Genomic DNA, 9,545 nt, shown 5'->3' with positions numbered 1-9,545 from the left:
TTGTAGAAATAATAATTAAGTTTCTAAAATTCTAATAAAATTTGATCATATAAAATTTAAATAAAAATTCAAATCATAATAAATTAATATATCAAATTAATACTTTGTTAATGGATATTAACTCAAAGATTAATGTGATTATAATTATAATTTTTGAGATTTAATTTAAATTTATTAAAAGTTTAAAAGTCAAATTAAACTCAATTTTAAACTTTAAAAATGAAATTGAATATTAACTCTATTTGAGTACGATCATATCAAATATATAGAGAACTTAAAATCTTCGAAACTTTATATTTTCTTTTGGTTACTTTCGAACCTTTATATCTGATTGCTTGGGATGTTTTCTTTTTTTTTTTTAACATTAAATTATTAGAAGTAATTTTTTAAAAGATAACTTAAATTATGTATTATATGCTATTGTAGATTTTTATAGAATATCAATAATATTTTATTTTTTTAATTTATCGCAGATTAAGATTTTATTTAATAATTTATTATTAGTCAATAGATTATTATATATACCAATGAATTATAGTTTAAATGACATAGTCTTTCTATATTTATATAAGAGGTAGCGGGTTTGAGTCTCCTATTTTTAGTAAAAAAAAATAAATTATTATATATACAAAAACAATATTTAAATTTTAATATTTATTTAAATATACTAGTGAGCAAACTACGAGATGAATCTAACTTGGTTTATTTTTATAATTAAAAAGATAATTTTTTACCACAAATCTTTGTCTTTTTGTAATTAAAAAGTATTATTTTTCCTATAACACGTTAATAAGGTCACTATATTCTGTGAAGGAAAAGTATACGGTAAATTAGTCGATTGCTTGGAACCTTTTTAACTTTCTATTGAAAAATTGTAACCGCCATAGCCGCTTCTGAAACTGTAACCTAACAAAACCCTAAACCCTTTACAACCAGCTACACTAAGCTGAGTTGAGCTTCTTTTGTTATCCATCGTCGTCGTCAATGGCCGTCAACGATGCTGACCAATCAAACAGGCCTCACAGGTCGCGCCATTCCGGTGCCAAGAAGGCCAAATCCGACAAGAAGAAGAAGCAGCAGCAGCGCCAAAACGACGATGGAGGAGACGAGAAGAGGCAAAACCCTAAGGCGTTCGCGTTCTCTTCCACCAACAAGGCCAAGCGCTTGCAATCACGCTCCGTCGAGAAGGAGCAGCGCCGCCTCCATGTTCCCATCGTTGACCGCTCCTATGGCGAGCCCCCACCTTATGTCGTCGTTGTGCAAGGTCCACCGCAGGTTCGTCTTCCCTTTCTCTTCCAAGTTTCAACTTTTGGGATCTGGGTTAAAACTATTCTAGTTAATTCACAGCTTATAATAGAACTATAAAATTTAGTATAATTCCAAACTATTCTAGCTGATTACTTAGTTGGTGTTTGCATATACTGGGTTTGCTTCATATTTTAGCGAATGTCCCGTTGACTATTGACCAGTGAAAAATGATTGGATTTTGTATTGAAAGACATAAAATTGCATAGCTTATTTGCACATTCACATTCATCAGTAACGGAATAATTAACATCACTTACTTTCTAAGTAACTACTTGGGTACGTGATCGAATATTCGAATGCGATTTAAGAAGTGTGGAATAATCTTTCTAAGCTGTAATTTCAGGTTGGGAAGTCCCTGTTGATAAAGTCTTTGGTCAAGCATTACACAAAGCATAATTTGCCTGATGTGCGAGGCCCAATTACTATTGTTTCAGGTGCTTTTTATTTTGTTACCACATCAAGTTCCTTGTGTGTGTTTTAGTTTGCTTATTTCAATTTTGAAAATATTCTTTTGGTGCTTTGGCTTTGAATTGAACTTTTGTTGATGAATAATTGTTTGATTGCATGTCAGGAAAGCAAAGGAGGGTTCAGTTTGTTGAATGCCCAAATGATATTAATGGTATGATAGATGCGGCAAAGTTTGCTGATCTAGCACTGCTGCTTATAGATGGATCCTATGGTTTTGAAATGGTCAGTCATTAATGAATAAGATAGGGTTTTGTGTGTATTAGTTTATGTACTATGTCACAGGGATACTATATAATAATTAGCTAAAGTTTTCAGTTATTGATCGTACAAAATAAAATCCCTGTTTCTTCATGTTTTTCTTTGCTTGCAGGAAACATTTGAATTCCTTAATATATTGCAAACACATGGGTTTCCAAAGGTCATGGGTGTTCTTACTCATCTTGACAAATTCAAGGATGCTAAAAAGTTGAGGAAAAGAAAACAAGAATTAAAACGCAGATTTTGGACTGAAATATATGACGGAGCTAAATTGTTTTATTTATCGGGCCTTATTCATGGAAAGTAAGGAACTACTAGAAATGTGTTATGGTTTTAAATTTTGTTCTTCTACACTTGGTTACTTGTGTTTGGCAAGTGTTTTATGTCTGTGCTTTTGCTTGTAAGCTGTGCTTAATGGTTAAATATATTGCTTTTCCTGATTGAATAGGTATGTCAAGCGCGAAGTTCACAATCTCGCGCGGTTTATTTCCGTAATGAAGTTTCATCCTCTATCTTGGCGAACTTCTCATCCGTATGTTTTGGTGGATCGTTTTGAAGATATCACGCCTCCTGAAAAAGTGCATGCAAATAACAAGTGTGACAGAAAAATCACACTTTATGGTTATCTTAGAGGGTGTAATTTAAAAAAGGGAAATAAGGTTTGTTCAGCAATTCCTTTGTATATGAGTGTCTTTATCCGAATTAAATTACCTGAAAATTCATCCTGTAGGGCTTGTTGGTGGAGTAAATAAGGTGTAGTACAATTTGATACTTGAAATGTATAGGAGAACTTTGTCTTCCTCACTCTTATGCGATACTTGTACTTATAATTTAAAGTATATATGTTTCTAACCCGCTTCAGAGATCATTGCAATTTGAATCTCAAATACAGATATTTTCTAATTTAGATTCGCATGAGATTTCTGCCTAAACTTAATTCCAAAAGATTGTTCCATGTTTATATGTATGATTGTATGTCTATCAACTCTGTACTTATATTCTATACATTCAAATAACCATTTCCCTCTTAATTGTCCAAGAATGGAAGAACTATTTCGTTATACTTAAGGATTTGTGGTATATTGGATGAAACGAATTCAGTTATGGTTTGTTCCGCTGTTTTAGCTTGATGCTTGGCAAAGGGTGTAGCTTTGATTATCTGCTTTGAGTGATACTGGTGATCAGTGATACTTTGTGCTCTGTCTTTGTCTTTTTTCCACCACATGATGATTATCTAACCTGTATTTTGAAATCAGGTACATATTGCTGGGGTGGGTGATTATAGTTTAACCGCTGTTACTGCTTTACCTGATCCTTGTCCTCTTCCATCTGCTGCTAAAAAGAAAGGACTGCGTGATAAGGAAAAGTTGTTCTATGCTCCTATGTCTGGCCTCGGGGATCTTTTGTATGACAAAGATGCTGTATACATAAATATTAATGATCACCTTGTGCAGTTTTCAAAAGTTGATGATGAAAACTCAGCCATGACAAGCAAAGGTTGTTTCCCCATTTTCTTGCATTCTGTTTTATTTTATTTTATTGTGAAATCATATTATGATCATATGGTGACATTATGGTTGTTTTTTAAGTAAAATCTGTTGGTTATGTTCTCCTAGAAATACTATGAGTTTTCTTTGTTGCTTCTTTATGTTACCTGTATAATTGTAGTATATACCGGGTTTCAGGTTAGATCATGCTTACTGTAACGACTTTCCGTATTTATTTCTCATTCCAATATGTTCCTCCATTAAAATTTGCATTCTCATGCTTTTGACAGGTAAGGACAGAGATGTGGGGGAGGTTTTGGTGAAATCTCTTCAAAATACCAAATACTCGATCAATGAAAAGCTAGAAAATAGCTTTATCAATATTTTTGGTCAAAAGCCGGAAATGTCATCAGAAGCTGTAGCTGATGCATTGGCTACACACAAAGATAACAAGCATGATAGCGAAGAAGATGTTTCAGATAGAGATCAGCATGGGAAAGCTATTGAAACTGGTGAAGATGGTGATGGTTCAGAATCATCTGATCAGGATGAAGCTGGTGCCATGATGGGTGAAGCCAGTTCTTCTGATGACAGAGATGATGATGCAACTGATATGAAAGCCATTCCTGGAGACTTGAAAGAACATGTTGAATTTAAAGACGGGAGACGAAGGAGGAAAGCAATATTTGGAAATGATGTTGATCAAAGTGATATGATGGTGAGCTTTGAGTTACCATATAGAAAAGAAGCTAGCTTTCTTTGTGGCCATCCCTTCAAATACGTTCAGGAATTTAGTTTATATAGGATTAAGGCTCTGAACGTATTTGAAGGCATGACCAAAGCAAGCTAGCTGCAAAACATGGTGATCTTTGAATTGTTATCCATGCCTCACTGAAGTTACTGACTCAACGTGAATATGTTTGCTCCATACGATATGTGGATCAGTTTGTATATAAAATGCTCATAAGTTCTTGACGTTTCATTTGTAGGATTCAAAAGAGGATAATGATGCTGCTAGTGATGATGCGGCTTCTTCTGATTCAGAATCTTTTAAAGAGGATGACGACGACGACGACGATGATGATGATGATGAGGACAATGATGACGACAATGAGGATGACACAGATGGTGCAGTTTTTGCTCTCTTGATTCTTAAGACTTGTATCTTGTCTGTTCTTATTTCTAATTGCTTTAAATGGGACTTGGCTTGATACTCGAAGCTTGATGTAATTTTTACCTCTTTTTTTTTAAACAGATGATGACATGGGGAATGTTTCAAAGTGGAAAGAATCTTTAGCGGAAAGGACACTCTCACGGAAAACTCCTAGTTTGATGCAACTTGTGTATGGTGAATCTACTGTTAATATGACCTCTATAAACAAACAGAATGATAGTAGTGACGATGAGGAAAGTGACGATGACTTTTTTAAGCCTATTGAAGAAGTAAAAAAGGTTGGTTCTTGCAGTACTTGTAGCTTATTTTAAATTACTTAATTTATTGCATTTGCTTGCTTAATGATTGCAATTCCATTTTTTGTGTGAAGTTCTATGAAATGAATCGTAATTATTGCTTGGCAATGATGCTTTCTTTTATCATTGACAAATTATAAAGAAACTTCTGAAATTTACATGTTAACATATTGCAGATATCACCTTTTATATTTGTTTGCCTTCAGAATATGTTTGTTTACTTTATAACCTAATTAATTAGTTGGTTTGCTTCCATATTTTGAATTCTAGCAAAGCATGAAAAATGGACTGAATGATGGAATGGTCAACACTGAGGATTGTTCCAAGTGTGAACCTTCTGTGGATCAGAGATGGGATAAGAAAGATAACGAGGGAATCCGCAATCGTTTTGTCACTGGAAATTTGGCAAAAGCTGCTCTCAGAAATTCTCTGTCAAATGGTAACACTGAAGAGGAAAATGATGAAGTCTACGGAGATTTTGAAGATCTAGAAACAGGAGAGAAATATGACAATTACCAGACAGATGATGCAGTTGCCACAACAGTACACAAAGGAGACGATGCGGAGGCTGAGCAGAGGAGGCTCAAGAAACTTGCCCTACGTGCAAAATTTGATTCACAATATCCTTTTTTCCCCGTTGTGGCCACCATTATTATTAAGTCGGGGTACTCCCTCCCTATATTTCAAATTCTCTTTTATAAGAGTGAAAACAGATGATACCAAGTTTCCAACATGGTATTGCTAGATTCTCAAATCTCATTTCCCTACAGTATGTTTTCTGATGCTATCTTCTTATTCTATGACCTTGTTCTCATCAGTCTTTTGGGTATGATATCAATGTGGAAAGAAACCATTTATTTATTCATTTATTTTGGGTCTGAATGGTTTCAGTTAAAACAAATTCTATTGGGTTTGGAGATAGGGGTTAACGGAGGGAAAAAGGGTGCAATATTGCTTTCTTTTTATTTTTAGTTTTCCTTTGGGTACGTAATGTGGCATTCTGTTTGACCTTAATTTTGATCCACGTATGATGGCGATGAAGTTGAGACACCAGAGGAAGATGCGGGCAATGATGAGAAGTCCAAACCTCATGGTCAAGCCAATGAAAGTAGTTATTTTGATAAGGTAAAACTGCTTGGCTATCATTTAATATTTCGTACGATGCTATACAACTGTTGCTGACTCTTGTGCTTTGCTAGTTGAAAGAGGAAATTGAGCTTCGGAAACAAATGAATATAGCTGAACTCAATGATCTTGATGAAGATACCAGGTTAGAGATAGAAGGCTTCCGAAATGGGACATACCTAAGATTAGAGGTTCATGATGTTCCTTGTGAGATGGTTGAGTACTTTGATCCCTACCATCCCATATTGGTGGGAGGGATCGGTCTAGGGGAGGAAAATGTTGGATACATGCAGGTTAGTGTTTTTTTTTTTTAAATTATAGTTCCTTATAAATTTAAAAGAATTATATCTGTTAATATGGTTTGGAATACTGCTTTGAGCTATATACTAGGATGTATAGGGTAGTACTTCCTTTTGATGTTGCAGATAGGGAATAACTTCCACCTTTGTTTTATGAATGGTGTCAATGTGACATGGACCATCAACATGGAAGTAAAGGAACATATTGAGCAGCTTGTATAATTGATGAAAACACTTGGTTTCAAAAACATGTTATGACATGTTTAGTAGTAGTACTGATTAGTGTGATGAGAATGAAACTTTCTTGGACATTTCATCTTTCTAAATTCCTAGTTTAATCTTTCTACCTGCTTGGTTTATTTTGTCATTTCTTTTTGCATATATTACTTTTTTCACTTTCTTTATCCTTCCAGGCTAAGCTAAAGAGGCACAGGTTCCATAAGAAAGTGCTGAAGACCAGAGATCCAATTATAGTTTCCGTTGGATGGAGGCGTTACCAAACAACACCAGTATATGCTACTGAGGATCTCAATGGAAGACTGCGAATGCTAAAATATACTCCAGAACATGCACATTGCTTTGCCTTTTTTTGGGGCCCTCTTGCCCCTCCCAACACTGGGATAGTGGCTGTTCAGAATTTATCAAACAATCAGGTCTGTGCAGGCATTCTTTTCTTTTGCTGAATGGTTTTCCTTAAAGATTTTTACACATGGCTGAATGCTAATATTGCACTTTCATCCTTCTATTTACATTCCATCTGGCTATTTATCAGGCAACGTTTAGGATTACTGCAACTGCCGTTGTACTCGAGTATAATCATGCAGCTAGGATAGTGAAGAAAATCAAATTGGTTGGTTACCCATGCAAGATATTCAAGAAAACAGCATTTATCAAGGATATGTTTACTTCAGATCTTGAAGTAGCTCGGTTCGAAGGTGCAGCCATTCGAACTGTCAGTGGGATCAGGGGGCAGGTCAAGAAGGTATGTGGGTCTGGTAGATTATTGCATTCGTCATGAGAATTGATTTGCCTGTTGGTTTGAGCTGTTTGCTATATATTTTGTGCTGAGTTTATACTATTTGTCAATTGTCAGGCTGCAAAAGAAGAGATAGGTAACCAACCAAAAAGGAAGGGTGGGCAAACCAAAGAAGGAATTGCTCGGTGCACATTTGAAGACAAGATTCTGATGAGTGACATTGTTTTCCTGCGTGCATGGACTCAAGTTGAAGTCCCAGATTTTTATAATCCATTGACAACAGCATTGCAGCCTCGTGACAAGACCTGGTTAGGAATGCGCACTGTTGCAGAATTGAGAAGAGAACACAACCTTCCTATACCTTTAAATAAAGATTCACTTTACAAGGTATGCAATGGTTTAATGGTTGTGTTGTCTTAGACTTCCCCTAATTCACTGAGATTTAATCCTTATTTTCGGTCATGTTTATGCCTATTTCCTTTTTCTTTGGCAGAAAGTTGAAAGAAAAAGAAAGAAGTATAATCCACTGGTGATTCCGAAGTCTCTACAGGAAAAGCTTCCCTTTGAATCAAAACCCAAGAATACGCCTAAGCGGAAGAGGAAGTCACTTGATCAGAAAAGGGCTGTCGTCATGGAAAGCGCTGAACGTAAAATTTGTCGTCTTTATCAGCATTATCGACTTATCGCAAATAATTCGGTATGCACCTCAGCTAATAGTTGGTTTGCTTGACATGTTCTTATGAATCTATATCCAAAAATTTCATACTTATTAAGAAATTGGTAGGGGTTTTGTTGCATCTCATATTTTCCAGCCGCTCCACTGCATAGGTTTTCTAAAAATTAGTACAGCTTAGCTTCAACACAATTTTTGCCTTCTATTTCTGCTCCGACCTTTTCAAAGAGCACCATGGCCTTGCCAGTGGCCTCAGGAAGCATTTGATATTCTGTCCAATACTACAATTTTAATCTCAGTTTCAGGGTTCACATTTAGTCATGTGTTTCTCCTCTGCATTTATAAGGTCTTAAATGGAACCTGATCATAACCCAAAAGGAAAGCTTTGAATTATTCTGTAATTTGAAAATATTTAAAATATATTTAAAATCATGCTATAGTTTCTTTCTTTTCTTTTTCTTACATTATGTCAAACTCACTTGTGTCTTTTCTTCCCGTGTTTTGTCTGAACCTCATCCAGGAAAAGAAGCGAAAGATTAATGCAGAAAAGAAGAGGAAAGAACTCGAGAAGGAGAGAGCGAAGGATGAACTTCTGACGAGAAAGCGCCAGAGAGAGGAAAGACGAGTGAGATACCGTGCGCAAGACAAGCAGAACAAGAGAATGCGGAGAGCCGAAGCCTGATAAGATGAAGTTGATTCTGCCTTGTCAAAAGAATTGACAATTTCAGCATCACGGAGATTGTGTTGGAAGTGGTGTTACTGATTAGTCAAAGGAGAAGCAGCTTTTTGGTCCATAAAAATGGTTCTAAAATCAACCTGCTGATAGTTAAGCTTGGTCTAGATCACATCATTTATATGGTGCAGGGCTCACACTAAACAATTTTTACTTGATATCAATTTTGATCCCCAACTTTGCTTATGCAATTACAGTGTAAAAAACATTGAAAAGGAAATTTATTATTTGTTATCTAAATGGAATTATTATTTTTACCTGAATGTTTTGTTAACGAGCTGTTTAAGCGGTTTAATTTTATGGTTCTGTTTATATTGCATTGTTATAAACTTATAATCACATAGTCATACTTGATGCTTTAACTTGTTATTACGAGAAAATTAACCCATATTAACCCTCGTTAGAAGTTTCCAATAAGAGAATCGTCTAGGTGAAGAAGAAAAAAAAGTAAAACTATACACGATAATTTATTTTTAGGCAATAATAAGAACAATATGACTAAGTGAAAAAATTACAAACTCTCATTACAAAGAGAAAATCTTAATATTTGTTTATTCTGTGAATTATACGCATAATAACAAAACCAAATAAGAAGATACCTAAGTTTTTCTCTCTCTAATTACACTTGCCACACTCATTAATTATATTTGATTCTTGCTACTCTTCTTTTGACATCCTAAATTTCAAGCAAAACACTTGAAGCATTATATATATATAGCCTTGTATGGCGGTAATCACCAAAAAAATC

The 9,545-nt window shown here is 35.0% G+C and overlaps 1 protein-coding gene across 1 annotated transcript; it reads left to right on the top strand.

The window, feature by feature from the left end:
* The first annotated feature begins 820 nt into the window (after positions 1-820).
* On the top strand, positions 821-9,060 carry LOC107628964 (P-loop containing nucleoside triphosphate hydrolases superfamily protein). The gene is made up of 17 exons (XM_016331616.2): positions 821-1,275; positions 1,652-1,742; positions 1,880-1,998; positions 2,147-2,337; positions 2,483-2,693; positions 3,291-3,531; positions 3,812-4,239; positions 4,511-4,649; positions 4,777-4,973; positions 5,262-5,611; positions 6,017-6,116; positions 6,191-6,409; positions 6,829-7,068; positions 7,188-7,397; positions 7,509-7,778; positions 7,885-8,088; positions 8,585-9,060. The coding sequence occupies exons 1-17, from the start codon at positions 985-987 to the stop codon at positions 8,744-8,746; spliced, it is 3,663 nt and encodes a 1,220-aa protein (XP_016187102.1). The 5' UTR covers positions 821-984; the 3' UTR covers positions 8,747-9,060.
* The last annotated feature ends 485 nt before the right edge of the window (positions 9,061-9,545 follow it).

This window comes from Arachis ipaensis, chromosome B3, assembly GCF_059453495.1.
Source record: "Arachis ipaensis isolate K30076 ecotype BB chromosome B3, ASM5945349v1, whole genome shotgun sequence".
NCBI classification, from domain to species: domain Eukaryota; kingdom Viridiplantae; phylum Streptophyta; class Magnoliopsida; order Fabales; family Fabaceae; genus Arachis; species Arachis ipaensis.
This window is presented reverse-complemented; position numbering and strand designations above follow the sequence as displayed.